This window comes from Panthera uncia, chromosome D4 (assembly GCF_023721935.1).
Source record: "Panthera uncia isolate 11264 chromosome D4, Puncia_PCG_1.0, whole genome shotgun sequence".
Lineage (NCBI taxonomy): Eukaryota > Metazoa > Chordata > Mammalia > Carnivora > Felidae > Panthera > Panthera uncia.
In genome coordinates, this window is record NC_064807.1 from 85186026 (window position 1) to 85201328 (window position 15303).

Here is a 15303-nt window from a genome sequence, read left to right on the forward strand (position 1 = left end):
CGGCGGCTGGAGCGCGGCGCACCCGGGCAGCTCCGAGAGCGCCCCCGCGCCGCCCGCGGGCGCCCCGGCCGCCGCCGCCGCCGCGCAGCCCCTGGGCGCCGGGTGCTGGTGCTGGTGCAGCTGCTGCTGGAGGTGCAGCTGGTGGAGCTGGTGGAGCTGGTGCAGCTGGTGCCGGGCGGCCGGCTCGCGCGCCTCCGCGTCCCCGCCGCCGCCAAGTTGGAGCGGGCCGAAGTCGGCCGCGCTGGCCGGCATGCCGGGCGCCGCGTACGCGAGGTGCTGGTGCTGGTGGTGGGGCGGCTGCTGCTGTTGCTGCTGCTGTTGCTGCTGCTGCTGCTGCTGGCGCCGGTAGAGCTCGGCGTAGCGCTCGCTCAGGTAGAGCTGGCGCGCGTTGCGGAGCACGTAGGACACCAGGAGGTTCTTGTGCAGCTTGATGCCGCCGCGCTGGGTCCGGGAGCTGTGGATCTTGCGCAGGGAGATGCTGATCAGGCTCTGGGCGTCCAGGGCGCACTCCATGCTCCCGCGGAGACGGTGGCGGCGGAGCAGCCGCGGCCGCTGCTGCTGTTAAGGCTGCTGCTGTCTCGGCCTCCAGCCGGCCGCCGGGGCGCGCCGGGTAGGGGAAACGGAGCCCGGGTCAGCGGGTCGGCTGCGCTCCGAGAGGAGCCGCCACCATGCGCTGCGCGCCACCCGCAGGCTCGTGCTCCCCGCTCGGCGCCAAAGCAATGAGCCTCGGCCGGCCCCGGCCCCAGCTATTTAGCCGGGCGTTAGGGCCCCGCCCCACACCTGACGAGCCAATAGGAGTAGCCAGAGCCTCCCGAGTGACAGGCGCTGCCCGCCCCGGGGCCACTCGGCCGGCCAATCAGACCAAGGCGGTTCCTTTGTGCTATTCAAATACCGAACGGACCCCGGGCCTCCAACGCCGCCGCTGCCTCGAATGTTCTCCTGGGGCTGCCGAGCCGCGTGGGACTCGGAGCCGCTGGGGCCGCTGTGTACACTATGGGTCGCCTCGTAGCCGCCACGCTGGAGCCCGCGGCCGCCCTCGGCCTGGCTCCTGGGAGCCGGGGGTCGGCTCACCTGAGTGCTGCGACGACGGCTCCTCCCCCTTCCGCATGGCTGGGCCTCACCTGCGGCAGGTGCGCGCAAGTCCCCACTCCCGGCCACGAGGCACCTCCTTTCTCACCTGCCGACCCCGGGTGACCCGCGGGATCCAGGCCTTCGCAGGAGACTAGTGGGGCCGCCGGCCTGACCTTGGGGACCCTCACGGGAGAGAGGTTTGGAGGTGCCTCAACCGCAGAAAATATTGGGCCCGACTCCCTGACTTTTTGGCCCAGGGGTCTCAGGAGACACTCGGGGAAGCGCTGTCTTCCCCATTTGTCTGGTGGGAAAACCCAAGACATGGGGAATCTTGGTCCCAGAGAGCCTATGGCCTCGGAACCTGCTGAGGTTCACGGGCCTTCTGAGCCACTCCTTATCACCGGAGTGTCCTTATCGCGGGTTCTGTAACCTTTCCTTTCCTTCCTAAATAATAATAATGACAATGAGGGCCATTATTATGTGCCTAGTGTGGGGCAGCCCCTTGCCAGAAACACCCAGAATCCCTCACTGTGACTGCCAGCAGAGGAGGGACCTGAGTGTAGTCCCACAGCCCCCCAGTGTGCAAAGCCAGGATTTGTGCCAGGCCTGTGAGCTCCAGACGGGAGGCGGATACCAAGGGCCCTGGAACTTGCCAACCTAACTTTCACTGATGTCCTTTCCCCTTTTGCCCTGAACCATCCATGGGCCACCCCCTCCCAGCTGGGGATGGAGACAAACAGAACAGAGGGACAGGATCGCCATCTCTGGGGGCCCTGCATCTGGACTGGTAGGTGTGAAGGGGGCGGTGGCTGCTACTCGAGTTGGGGTGGGGGGGGGCGCGGGTCCAGGAGGTTGGCTTGAGGAGAAGGGCCTTGAGTTGGCCTCCTTCCTCGGGATTTCTTCTGAGTGCCCTCTTTCCTTGGGCCCGTTGTCCTCAGCACCCCTTTTGCCCCTTGGTGGGAGTGAAGAGACTCAGCCAGTCCATCCTCGAGTCTCTGGGCCTCCTGTCAGCCTTAAGAATCCTCCAGATTGGATTCCACAGACACTTTTCAGCATCTACTCAGTGCCAAGCATCAAGGGTGAAGACAGTTAAGGAGCACTTACTCCATTTTTCAGGGGAAGGAACTTGGCACTGACAGTGGGCGGGACTTGCCCGAGGTCTCAACAGATCCGGCACTCTTGTCCTTTCTGTGCTCCGTCTGGTCCAAGCCCTTCAACCAGTAGCAGCTCTCCCCACCCCCACCCAGAGAAGCCACGACGACATTTTAGGGTGACTGCAGAGAAGCGGCGTCTTACTTGCGTTCTATGGAAGAGACAGATGGTTTGGCGATAGGGTCACACGGGAGTGGAACTTGTCCGTGAGAAGTACCTGTAGGAATAAAAATCCATTGCCTCTTATTTCCTTAGGGCCCGTTTTAAAGACACACAGAAGCTTCATTTATTTACTTTTGGAGTTCGCCTTTGCGACATCACGAGCATGTGGAGGGAGGCAGGAGGTCCTACCTGAATTTATGGCTATGAGGCCTCGATGTGCAACAGTCAGGTCTGGAACCCACGGCGCCTGGCCTGTTGCAAGAGTCTAAGAATGGATTTTTTAATGCTAATTTCAGGCCTGCCTTCTGTCCTTGCCCGGAATTTATTGGAGGAAACTAAGAGAGTTTAGGTGACTTGCTCAAGGTCACATCGCACGGCCAAGACAGGGTAGAGGCAGGATTTGCACCCAGGTCTGTTTGTAGGACTGGAACTTAACTCCAGGTGCTTCGAAATCAGCTGCTGACTTCTGCCCTGGGTGGTTCTGAGTCCAGTCCTGAGGCTCGATACGCAGTGAACATGACCTTGATGTGATGCACACCCGCCACTTTCCTGCCAACGGCTCTGACACCAGTGCCCGCAGGAGTCACAAAGAAGCAAATATCTGTTCCAGCTTCAGCTCATCAGTCACAGCCAGTCTCGGGGCCGGTGGCCCACAACATGCTTCTGGGAGGTGGGTTCTCTAGCCGCAGGCTGGGGGCAGGGGCTAGGCCCCTCACCTTGGCCGGTTCCCCTTCTCACTTCCCAGTCCCCCACTTGCCCCTGCCCCAAAGTGAGTTTGAGCTCTGCTAAGGCTCTTGCCCTCCTGGGGGGTCAGCTACAAGGTGGTCAACCCATCCGTGTGACCCCATTCTTTGGGCCCTCTTGTCTGGGGCCCACGCTCCCTGGGTTTCCTCTCCTCCTCAAGAACCGAGATGGGCTTGTGGGGCGAGCAAAGCAGTTGTCCAAGCTTAATGAAAACCCTTGATCTTTTCGGGGGGTGGCCTGGGAAGCGGGGTGGGGGGGTTGCCACAGCTGTTGTAAGGCAAGCGTTGCTGAAGGAGGCAACGGAACAGCTGACTTATTTGACGCCCCCGGGAGCAGTGAAGCTTGGGGGGCACACAGTAGGGATTCACAAATGTTTGTAGAATGGATGGCTCGCACGCAAGGCTCCTGTTCGGATGTACGATGGTTCCAAGCAGGGCACCATAGACCGACCGTTCAGGGCAGTGAGTGTGCACCTGTGTGTATGAGCGTGCGCGTGCCCCCGTGTGGGGAGGAGGGGCCCTCAGACCTGCATCGCATGCAGGAGGGCAGATTGGATTGAGACAAGCCTTCTTAGGATGGAGAGCCGGCCTTACTTATCTGGGCCCCTGAGAAGGGTTGGGGGCGCTCACCTTTCCCCCTAGAGGTTGTGTCTGGCACTGAGTCACCGCTCCCTGGAGGAAGTTAATTAATGTCTAAATATTTACTGAGTGTCTGTTGGGACAGTGAGGGGCAGGGCACAGAACCCATCGCGACCTGAGCTCCCATCAACCGCCCCTCCCCCGCCAGCGGTGTCCGCCCCCCCCCCCCCCCAAGGAGCAGTTAACATCTTGAGAGTACCACATGTGGCTTTGTGGGCACCTTCTGGTCACCCAGATCGCAGGAGGGAGACGTGGCTAGGAAGGTTACTGGTCAGCAGGATTTGTCTGGTGGGTTCCTAGGGATTTGACTTAGGGAAAAGGAATGAAAAGGCAAAAAGCTTAACTGAAGGTGTTGTGTTGGGTGGGGTGGAGATTTAGAATTCACGCATTCGTAAATTTCTTCATTTGCCCAAGAGTTACTTCCAGAACCATTCTCTGGAATCCCAGCAAGGGGACAAGATGTGATCCTGTCTTCAGGAGGCCACGACTCAGAGGGAAGCAAACACGATAAACAGTGTGATAAGTCTGTGATAGGAAGAGGGACAGGGCCTTGGAGGCCAAGGATGGGGAGGGGCCTTCCAGCAGAGAACAGCTCAGATCCTGGCACAGGATCTGGCACACAGTAGGCACTCAATAAATGCTTGTGGACTAAGTCAATCAATGAATGTTAGCATACAGAAGGCACCATTACGGTTGGAAGGGCCCTAGAGACCAGGCTGCCCTCACTTCTGATTTCCACGTGGGTAAACTGAGGTCCAGAGAGGAGGAGGGATGTGCTGAGGGTGTCAGCCTGGAGCGGGGGGCGAACCCAGATGCCCACCTCCTGCTCCGGCTCCTGGCTGCTCCAGCTCACCGTCTCTGAGACTTGGAGTGTGTGTTGCCCCGTGGGGACTGAGACTGGGGACTGCAGGAAGTGGCAGAGAAGGTGGCCGGATGCTGCTGACCGAAGGGGTCACTGGTGAGTCCTCTTGGAGGCCAAGGAGCTAGTGACGCTTGGACGTGGGGGCCCCGTGCTGCATCCCGAGAGGGCCGTTCTGTGGTTGGTGGGTACTGGGGAGCTCGGCTGGGGTCCCGGAACCCAGACAGTCCCCCGACTCCTGCCCCACAGAATCTGCACCCTGCCATCGTCCCCAGTGGATGTTAATGGCCCGCCAACGTCAGCGTTTGCCCAGCACGGTCCTGAGCATCAGGCTCGGTGCCTAGAAAGACATCGTGGCCCTGGCTTCAGGGTCCTTAAGTGTGGTGAGGGAGATTGATGGAAGCTTGGCTCTTCGGAGCTCTTGCTTTGTGTCAGACACTGGGCCTGGAGCTTTCCGTGGTGATATCCTTGAGTCCCCACAGCCTTTGAGGCGGGCTTGGTTATAATCCCCATTTTATGGAGGGAGCAACTGAGGCACGGAGAGCTTGGGTGACTTCCCCGGGGTCACACACCAGAAAGAAGAAGTGACTCTAATCCCAGGGCTCTGGGGAAGTGGGGAGCACCACGAGCGGAGCAGCAGGAGAGGAATGGCGACCCCTGCTACCTACCACTTTGGGATTTATTGGCCTTTGGAACAAATTCTGTACTCACCGATGGAAGGTGCAGAGAGGGTAGATGTGATCTCTTCACCTAGGGTCTCTGCCCAAACACCTGGCACGGGCTGGATGTCCGTTCGTTCGTTCATTCATTCATTCATTCATTCGCTCAGTAAGCACGGACTAAATGCTGGCCAGCGTGCAGGCGGTGTGCTAAGCCCTGGGGAGAACACCGGGCACCTCACATACAGCCTGGAGCAGAGCTGAGGATGCTCTTAATCTCCCAGGCCAATTCCAATTGATTGGTAGTGCCTGCCTGGAGCTCTGGGTTGGAAGGGATTTGGCATGCGCCCCAATTGATTAGTGATGTCTGCCAAGGGCTCAGCTGGGAGCCTTTATGGCAAACCTGCTGGGATGTGCATGGAGTGTGTGTTCGGCTTTGGACATCTGGGGTGGTCTAGCTGCCAGAGCGGGGCTTGAGGGGTCAGGAGACACGGGTGCTGGCACCAGACCGGCCTCTTATCCCTAGGTAACATGCGTCGCCTCTCTTGGGGCTCTGTTTCCTCCCTTGTCACCTTCCTCCGGGAGGTACTGTGAGCAGCCAGCGTGCTTTGAAGACTGGAGGGGATTCGTATTGAAATGGAATGGGAGACGTCCCCCTTCCCCCTTTCCTCTTTCCTCAAAGTCCTGCCAGAAACTAAGCAAGCTGGGCAGGCCAGAGTTAATCCTGGGCCAGCCCTGGGCGGGTGTGTGTGGGTGGGTGGGTGGGTGGGGGGCGGCTCAGTGGTTCCTGGCTGGGAGTTGTTTTTATAACTCACTTAGTACAGACCTTTGTCCCCTCACGGGGCTCAGCTGGGAGTTTCTAAGGACTGAGAAACTCCTTGGATCTTAGGAACTGAATCTTCCAATATTATTATTATTATTATTATTATTATTATTATTATTTGCATTTGAGCGGTGAGAGCTAGGGTATGTAGTGCCTGCCTCCTCCTCCACGTCCCCACTGGGTGAATAAAACTGTGGCTGGTTGTGCCAAACACCGAACTATGTTTAACACGGATGTTGTTTTCATTAAGCCTCTGAACAATCTAATGAGGTGGGTATTCCTATAATCCCCATTGTACAGTTGAGGCAACTGAGACCCAGAGAAATGACGTCCTGGGGCCACACATTCCCTGGTCCCTGCATGGGTTCCGGCCTCGGTCCGAGCTGGGGAAAGGCTGTATTCATCCGCTCATCATTCGCCGGCTGCGCCTCGCCCTTGCTCTCTTCTGCATTCATCCGTTTGCTCATTTATTGACTTGCCTTTTTGTTCTTTCACAAATATTAAGCGCCTACTGTGTGCCAGGCTCTGCCTCAGCTCCTAGACCCACGGCAGTCCCCACGCTCATGGACCTTACTTACATTCCAGGCCAGATGGGAAGCCAACACGAAATAAACCAGCAGATAAATAAACAAGGTTGCAATGAGGGTGATAAAGGAAGTAACCGAGGCTTTGCGGCGGGGACTGGAGGGAGGGAAGAGTGAGCAGCCTCACAGGCTCCCTGGGCAGAGGGTCCCCAAGACCCCAGCCCTCTGTCGGGTGGCCTCCCCGCGGGTTGCATCACTGGTTCAAACTCTCCAGCAATCTGTGCCGAGCTCAGGCCGCACTCGGGCCCCTCTTGCTTCCCACAACTGGTGAATTTTTAATGCTGCTTACGCGGAACAAAGCAGAGTTTTTGTTTTTGTTTTGAGAGCATTTCTCAAAAAAAAAAAAATCATTTCTCAAGCGTGTGTGTGTGTGTGTGAGTGTGTGTGAGTGTGAAGAGAGTGTGGGAGGGAGAGACACCCAGTGAGTACCGATCATCTGTCCTCAATTCATCTCCCGAGCCCCTTTTTATTTTTTAAGGCTTTAAAACACGGGGCTAAATAGGATTTCAGTTTTGGACCTTGTGCTGGTGAGAAGGCGTCCGGCAGGACCCTCAGCAGCCATGTCGTCGGTGAATTCACCTAGCCCCTTGGGGAGCCAGGTGCCAGCATCACCTTTGTCATACGGTTGGGGAAACAGAGGCACGGAGACCAGAAGCTTCTGAGCAGGGTGCTCTCACCAGTGAGTGGAGGAGTAGGGGGCAGGATACACACTGGTCCTGTAAAGCCCACTCTTTCCTTCACCTGCCTGTCCCCTCTACCTTGGGCGCACGCACGCGCGCGCACACACACACACACACACACACACACACCACACACGCACACGGGCTAAACGAGCCACCCAGAGTCCTACCTCTGGCCTCAGGACCCAACACCCGTGGAGGCACCTGGCAGGAGGAAGAGGGTGGCCGCCAGGTCTTTGAGAGCTGAGGCTCGTGATCGTCTGTGTGGACGCGTGAACCTTGCATGCTGTTTCAGTTCATGTTTTCAGCTTGATTTCACTGGTTTTCAGTGCTCGGGGTCGGGCTATGCTCCACTGTGGGAAGAACTCATCCCCGAAATCTTAAGAGGCTTGGCCCAATACGAGTTTCTTTCTCATGTTGCGGCCCGGGGTGGGTCACACGGCTTTCCTCCAGCTCCAGCCTCCTCCCATTGTGTGGTTGCCACCATCCAAGGGTTCTGTTTTGGTTCTTTCCCCTAATTTTTATTTTTTGGCCATCAGCGTTCCCAGACCAGCTGCAAGGGAGGCTGGGAAATGTGGTCCTCCCATACGCTCGGCAGGCGGGTAGAGAGGTTCAGGGAAGGAACAGCTCTGTCACCTCCTTGACCGAAAGCTAAAGGGGAGCTTTGACCAGTTCGTGGATCGCGCATCCCGCAGCTACCAAGGAAATGTTTATTTATTTCCTTAACATGCGTGTCTGTCTCCCGCTCTGGACTGTAAACGGAGGGCAGGGACATAAGTTTCTGTGCTTGGCAGCTTTGTGTCCAAAAGTAATAGGGGTCCAATTAGTGTTTGTTCCCTGAACGGCCATTGCCTGTGTGGAAGGATCCTTGTGAGCAAGTGTGTTAGCGTCACATGTATCGGATGTGGAGATGTTAATATTAGTCCAGCAGGGAAGTCCCCCTTGAGAAGGAAACAACAGGCAGCACGGACTTTTTTTTTTTTTTTAATGTTTTATTTATTTTTGAGAGAGACAGCACAAGCAGGGGACGGGCAGAGAGAGAGTGGGGGACAGAGGATCCGAAGCGGGCTCTGTGCTGACAGCCATGAGCCTGATGCGGGGCTTGAACTCATGAACCGTGAGATCATGACGTGAGCTGGAGTTGGATGCTCAAGCGCCTGAGCCACCCAAACGCCCCCAGTGTGGGCTTTTTAATGTTTGTATTTATTTATTTTGAGAGAGAGAGAGAGAGAGAACAAGTGGGGGAAGGGCAGAGGCGGGGGGAGAGAATCCCAAGCAGGTTTCGTGCTAACAGCGCACAGTCTGACGTGGGGCTCGATCTCACCAACCGAGAGATCATGACCTGAGCTGAAATCAAGAGTTAGGGGCTTAACTGACTGAGCCACCCAGGCGCCCCAGTAAGCAGCACTGTTGATTCATTCATTGGTTCTTTGATGAACGGAGGGATAGATCGATTCACTCTTTCAACAGATATGGGTTGAGTATCTGTTATGGGCTAAACCCTTTACAGGACATGAGAGAAGGAGAAGGGACAGCGTGTTCTCCAATGCTATGCGTATTCTCCGAAGACGAGGCTGCCCCAAGGTAACGACATCAGACAACATTTACTGCCGTGAAACCACAAGCTGACTTCTCACCTGTAATACCGGACACCGAATTAATCTATTCTATTCCCCACCCCATATCTTAGATCTCTGAAATCTGCACGTATGTTAGATTTGACAAAATCTGGGTATTTTACTCCTTGGACCCGTTACCATTTACAAAGCACCTCACACAAGATACTCCATCATTCCACATTTGGTGACTGGTTCTGTCCCCATGTTGATTAAGGCAGACAGTGTGATCTTGTGGGGGCCGTGGAGAGGGGAGTGGGACCATTCTTTGTTGAGAACTGACTATGTGTAGGCACGGCCCTTGGTGGCTGACACCGTGGGACTTTGCGCACCCCATCAGGCAGCGTGTTGTATCAGCCCCATTTTATTTATTTTTTTTTTAAATTTTTTTTTTCAACATTTTTAATTTATTTTTGGGACAGAGAGAGACAGAGCATGAACGGGGGAGGGGCAGAGAGAGAGGGAGACACAGAATCAGAAACAGGCTCCAGGCTCCGAGCCATCAGCCCAGAGCCTGACGCGGGGCTCGAACTCACGGACCGCGAGATCGTGACCTGGCTGAAGTCGGACGCTCAACCGACTGCGCCACCCAGGCGCCCCTCAGCCCCATTTTAAAGATGGAAAGACCAAGCCTCTTCTAGAACCCCTCATCAGAAGAACCGCGGTTCCAGCCCCATGCTGCCGCCTTCCAGAACCTGTCCTGTGCAGACGCCCACAGGATATAGTCATCAGCCTGGCTTTCCAGATGAGGGAGCTGAGGTGCAAAGAGCTTACCTGCGTTGCTTAAATTTAATCAGAAAATGGCAGAGCAGGGTTTGCACCCGCGTTTTTTTCTTCCCCAGAATCCAAATATTTTCACGACTCGACTCTCCTGCCTTTGGCTGCCCCGTGATGTTGAAGATGAGGCTGGACTGACTGGGGACTCGTCCTGAGACCAAACGGTGAAGAGACTCTGTAGGAGTCTCTGTGGGAGACTCTCCGTCTCTCCAGGGTTCTGGACGAGGACGCCCACCAGGCGAGCATCAGGCCAGAGGGACTCAGATACCATTGAAGTCGAAAAGGCAGCTGGGAACACTAGTGCCGCCAGATTTGTTGACAAGAACACGTGGGGCACTGGTAGGGGGCTTTGTGGTGAACTTCTCTATACAGGTTCCAGCTCTGCTCCATCAAGGAACAGCCCTGTGGTTTGGGTGGCGTCGGCCCCGGTCCCAGCTTCAGGTGTCCCCCCACCGGGCAGCAGTGGGACATAACCCAAGTCCAATGCCAACCAGTGCAGGGTTCGGGTGTTAGAACAGAGCTCCGGACTCCTGTCCCTACGAGGTAGGAGTTTTCGTCAACCTCATTTTATAGACAAGACAACCGAGGCTGGGAAAGTAGGGTAGGTTGAGTCATTGTTCAGCAATTGTTCAATCCCCTTCCCCTTGGGGCAGAAGAGATTTCCTTGCTCCACTGACTTTGGCCTTGGCCAGCTACTGTGGGGAGCGGAGACTTCATGTTTAAGAGGAGACATCAGGAGATCCGGCTTGTCTTTGCCATACACATCCTGCACCTTTGTGATGTGTTACGACAAAATATATCCCATTTAGTTTCTCATCCCAAAAGAATGTGGAGACACAGGGAACAGACTCGAAGCCAACCCACAGCCTGGGACCAAGTTCAGCTGACCCACCACCTGAAACCGAACTACCTGGTAGAGCCCAGGCTAGAGCAGTCAAATTGTGGTTGACCTATAGACCGGTGAGTGTGAGAATAATTGCATGCATAGGAAGTCTCCGAGAGTTTGTGGCTGTTTGCGTTATGGCATCATTATGGCAAAAGCTGACTACTACCTAAATATTAAGTGACTTGATTAAAGTCACACAGCTGATGAATGGAAACACCAAGGCCAAGAACTTTGGCCTCCTTATACTCCTTATCCAGTGCGTATCTGGAAACTTTAGGCAAAGGCAGCCACTCATGAGAACAGACTTGGGGGTGAGGGTTTTCCGTAGGCATCACGGACTTTCTCTAGCTTGCTTTCTTTGTCGACTGGACACAGTAAACCCAGAGCGTACCTACACATCTCTGCTACTCCTGGAAGTTCATCACTATACTCAAGGTTGGAGATGGAGAGTTTTTGGAGAGAAAAGCGTATATTAGCATACTTCCTGTTTTATGAGCTTTAAGAAAACTTGGCAAGACAACTAGACAAAAGTTTCTCCCTTTACTGAGGCTGCTTGATGAATAAGTCACTTAATTTTTTTAATGTATATATATATTTATATTATTTAATGTATATATGTGTGTGTGTGTGTGTGTGTGTGTGTGTGTATGTTTATTTGTGAGAGAGAGAGAGAGTGTGAGTGGGGAACGGGCAGAGAGAGAGGGACAGAGAGAATCCTAAGCAGGTTCTGCCCTGTGTGCACAGAGCCAGATGTGGGGCTCAAACTCACAAACCGCCAAGATCATGACCTGAGCTGAAATCAAGAGTCTGATGCTTAACCGACTGAGCCACCCAGGTGCCCCAATGTTTGTATATTTTTGAGGGAGAGAGAGAGGAAGTAGGAGCAGGGGAGGGGCAGAGAGAGGCAGACACAGAATCCGAAGCAGGCTCCAGTCTCTGAGCTGCAGCACAGAGCCTGGTGCAGGGCTCAAACTCACGAACTGTGAGACCATGACCTGAGCTGACGTTGGACACAACCAACTGAGCCACTCAGGTGCCCCAAGTCACTTTTTTTTTTTTTAAAGGAACCTCTTTCTTAGGAACCTTTTAGGTATATTTATGGATATGAATTTTCCTTTGAGTATTGCTTTGGCTGCACCCTGTTAAGTTTTAGTTTTCGGAGCTCTCATTTTATCTAATGTCCAAAAAGTATGAAAGGTCTAAGTAGTATATAACTTCCTTCTGACTTCCCTCTCTATCTCGAGAGTTTGTTTGGAATAGAGTTTTCAAATTCCCACCAAGTCAGATCAAAACAGTACCCTCTAGCTATTAATTTAAAATTTCATTTCACTGTGTTGAGAATGTGTTTTACTTTGGAACTTGTTGAAATTGTCTTTGTGCCCAAATACCACGATCGTTAGTTGAATGTTCTGGGGGATTATTGTTTTCGAGAGGGCAAGTCTTGGACAGTTCTGAATACCCGCAAGTATTTACAACAATCCTGGTCGATATACTCTACCCCCACCCCACTCCTCGGTATCATACAGATAACTGACAACTGGGTGCATTTGTTTTAAGAGAAAACTCCCCAAGGTCCTGCCCAGCCAGGTGTCTCGTTCTGTCGGTGACTCTGGGCTCCTCTGAAGACTTGGTTTTGTCGGCTGGCTCCTGTGGCGCGTTTGTTATAACAAACATGAAGGGATCCTGCCAACAGGCGGTCCAAGTGGAAGAAGCAGTTGGTTAATATTCGACTCCTGCTGGGCATGTTTGGGGGTGGTTGGAGGTGGCTGATTTGGGGCTTTCTGGTTTATTCACTTTTCTGCTTTTCCCTCTCCTGATGACGGCATCCAGCTCTCCTCTTTGTTGGTCAAATTTGCATTTTAAAAATGATCTGGGGGACACGGGGCAACTCTCTGGTCACAGTGTTGCTTGTCACAAGTAAACTGATCCTCTAGTTCGTGCAGAGTCTCCTGGGTGCTTTCCTGGGCTACGTAGAGGTCAGGGCCATGGCCTCATTGCCGTGGCCGCTTACTGGTCGCCATCGTTTATTTGGAGGGCTCTTCGCCTGTGCTAAACGCACCCAGGCACCATCTCACTGGTTTCACAGCTTTAGGTGCGGGGGGGGGGGGGGGGAGGGGGGGGGGGGGGGGGGGGGGGGGGGGGGGGGTTTTCCCCCCCCCCCCCCATTTTCCAGATAAGGAAACTGAGACCCGTGCAGGTTAAGTCAGAGGCTTTCAAGCCTGGCTGTGCCTTGGAAGCACTCGAGGGCTCCTTAATCACGCAGGATCTTGGGAGAGAGGGTGAGGTCACGCTGACTCTTTGCCGGCCAGCGCTTTCTGCCTCTGGGGGCAGCCTGGTGCCGGATGGCACGGGGAAGGCAGAAAAAGTGGGAGAGTTGGGAAAAGGTGAGGACCAATCAGGGAGGAAGCCACGCTAGGACCCTGTGGGAGCTCTTGCTGTCATTCCCGGGATCACCCCGAGACACGCTCGGGGACCCTGCTGCGTTTCATTCAACCTTTCTCCCTCCCCCGGGCCCTGGCCTGTGCTACGTCCCAAGGAAGACTCTAGAAGAGCTCATGGTCTGATGGCGGAAACAGGCTTCCCCCCCACATGCAGAGAGCACAGTGGAGCAAGGGCCCAGAGCTCCTGCCCGCAATACAAGCCTGTCCCCTTGCCCCACCCCTTCCAAACGTCCCCAGCAGAGCCATTCACGTCTCTTTGTCCCCACGGGTCTGAGCATCTCTGCTGAGCAAACATTGCATGGCTCGGGTTCCCACTGGGAATCTGTCGAATCTTCTGTCCTGCCCTCCGTGGCCAGCTCCTCCCGGCAGGGTGGTGCGGTGGTCAGGGGCACCTGCTTTGGGGGCAGAAAGACCGGAGGTCCAGTTCTGGGACTGCCTGCTGAACTTTTCTCCCGGAACCTTGGGAAAAATGACGTCACATCTTGTCAGTCCCCACCCCCCCACCGCCCCCATAACTGGGGATGAGGGTTGTGTCCCGCCTCATCCCTCCAGCCTGCGAGTCCTGGCCCTGCCACAGGCTCCCCCTGCAAGGTAGGTCAAGCTATTTAACCCCCGGGCCTCAGTTTCCTCATTTGTAAAATAAGGATTGTAAGTGCATCTGGTTGGTTCACAGGGCCGTGTGACAATTCAATGGGATGATGCATGGCATTTGGCACGGGGGCGGGGGTGGGGGGGGCAGCTCCATCAAGGCCAGCCCTTCCCAGTTAGCCACCAACCCCACAGACGCTTCTTTCATTGCCCCCCTCTGTGGAATTTGGATTTGAAGGTGGGAGGGGCCCCCTTCCTCCCTCACCAGAACAGAAAGAAAGAAGAGGCACGGGGGCGGGGAGTTGGGGGCGGGGAGGGTCGTGCAGACCCACCCACAGCCCCACACATTAATTTTTCAGATAGGAAATCCCCGGGGCCCAGAGAAGGGTAGGAACTTGCTCGGGGTCACACGGTGGGGCCCAAGGGAGGCTGGCCGGGAACCCGGGCCTCCTCAATCTGATGGGATTGTCCGGCACTCCCTGCTTCCGTGTTGGCAGTGTAGATGTTGTTGGGCCAGGTGCTGGGCACCTCAGGGGTCTGGTCTGCCTCGTGCGTCCATTCACTGGGCCGCTCACTCATGTTTCCCAAGCAGCCGCCCTGCGCCGGCCCTTCCGCGGAGCATCTCGAGTCTCCCAGGTGGCCCGGTGATGAGTCAGGATTTGCTGTTAGCTGCACGGCGCAGACACCCGACTGTGATGGCTTTAAGTGCAGAACCCAGACGGTCCTGTGGGATGCAGTCAGAGCGGGGGCCGCCTCTCGAGACGTCCTTCTGGCTTCCTGCTCCACCGTCCCGAGCACGGGGCATTCATCCTCATGCCACAAAATGGCTGCTTCACCTCCAGGCATCATGACAGCATTCCAGGCAGGGAAGTTAAGATGAGGCCTGGAGAAAAGCGAAGAGCGGAGGACAGAAGGCCCCTGCCAGGCGAGTTTCTCTCTTTTAGCAGAAAGACAACTGATCTCCCGGGTGTTCCAAGCGGGAGACTCCTCATTCCTACAAAGGATGCTGCGAGGTCCTTGTTTGCCTCCTTGAACAAAACCAGGTTTCCGTAAGGAGGGAAGAAGGGGGTGAAACGGACAGCCAGCTGGCCAGCCGTGTTCTCACCTGCTGAACAGGGTCTCTGTCCTCACGGAGCCCACCGTCGAGGGCCACATACATTCCAACCTTTTCACTCTAGTATGAAGCAGGAAGCAGCCGGGAGGTGTTCTGGCGAGGCCCTCAGCGCTCTTTCACCATCCTCGGAGGCAGTGTCCGGCGCACAGTAGGGCCACTCCGCACGTGTTGGGACAAAGAGGAGGGGTTGCTAGACAGCCGGGTTCCCAGGGTTTGTACCGTGAGCCAGTCTAGCTTTCGTGGTGGCTTGTGTGCTGTTTCCCGGGCGTGCGGTTTGGGCCTGCCTTAAATGCCTGCCCCGGAAATGAGCTGGGGTGGGACCCGGGGGCCGGGGGGGGGGGGGGGCACTGAGAGCAGGCCCTGTCTCGGGGAGAAGGCGACAGCCCGCACTTTTGCGGTAGGCTCTGCGCGCGAAGCCCCTTTGCGTGAGCCCCCAGGACCAGGCGGGTCGGAAACTGCACCCTTTGCTGAGAACAGGTGTTTGTCACACCCCGTCTCACGACCCCGGG

At 55.7% G+C, this 15303-nt stretch overlaps 1 protein-coding gene across 1 annotated transcript in view; it reads right to left on the minus strand.

Annotated features, from left to right (window-relative positions):
- IER5L (immediate early response 5 like) overlaps positions 1–720 on the minus strand; it is a 3211-nt gene extending 2491 nt beyond the window's left edge. The window contains exon 1 of the mRNA XM_049630010.1: positions 2–720. Within this exon, the coding sequence (XP_049485967.1) occupies positions 2–513 (512 nt within the window). The 5' untranslated portion in view covers positions 514–720. The remainder of the gene's footprint in view (position 1) is intronic.
- Positions 721–15303: the final 14583 nt, after the last annotated feature.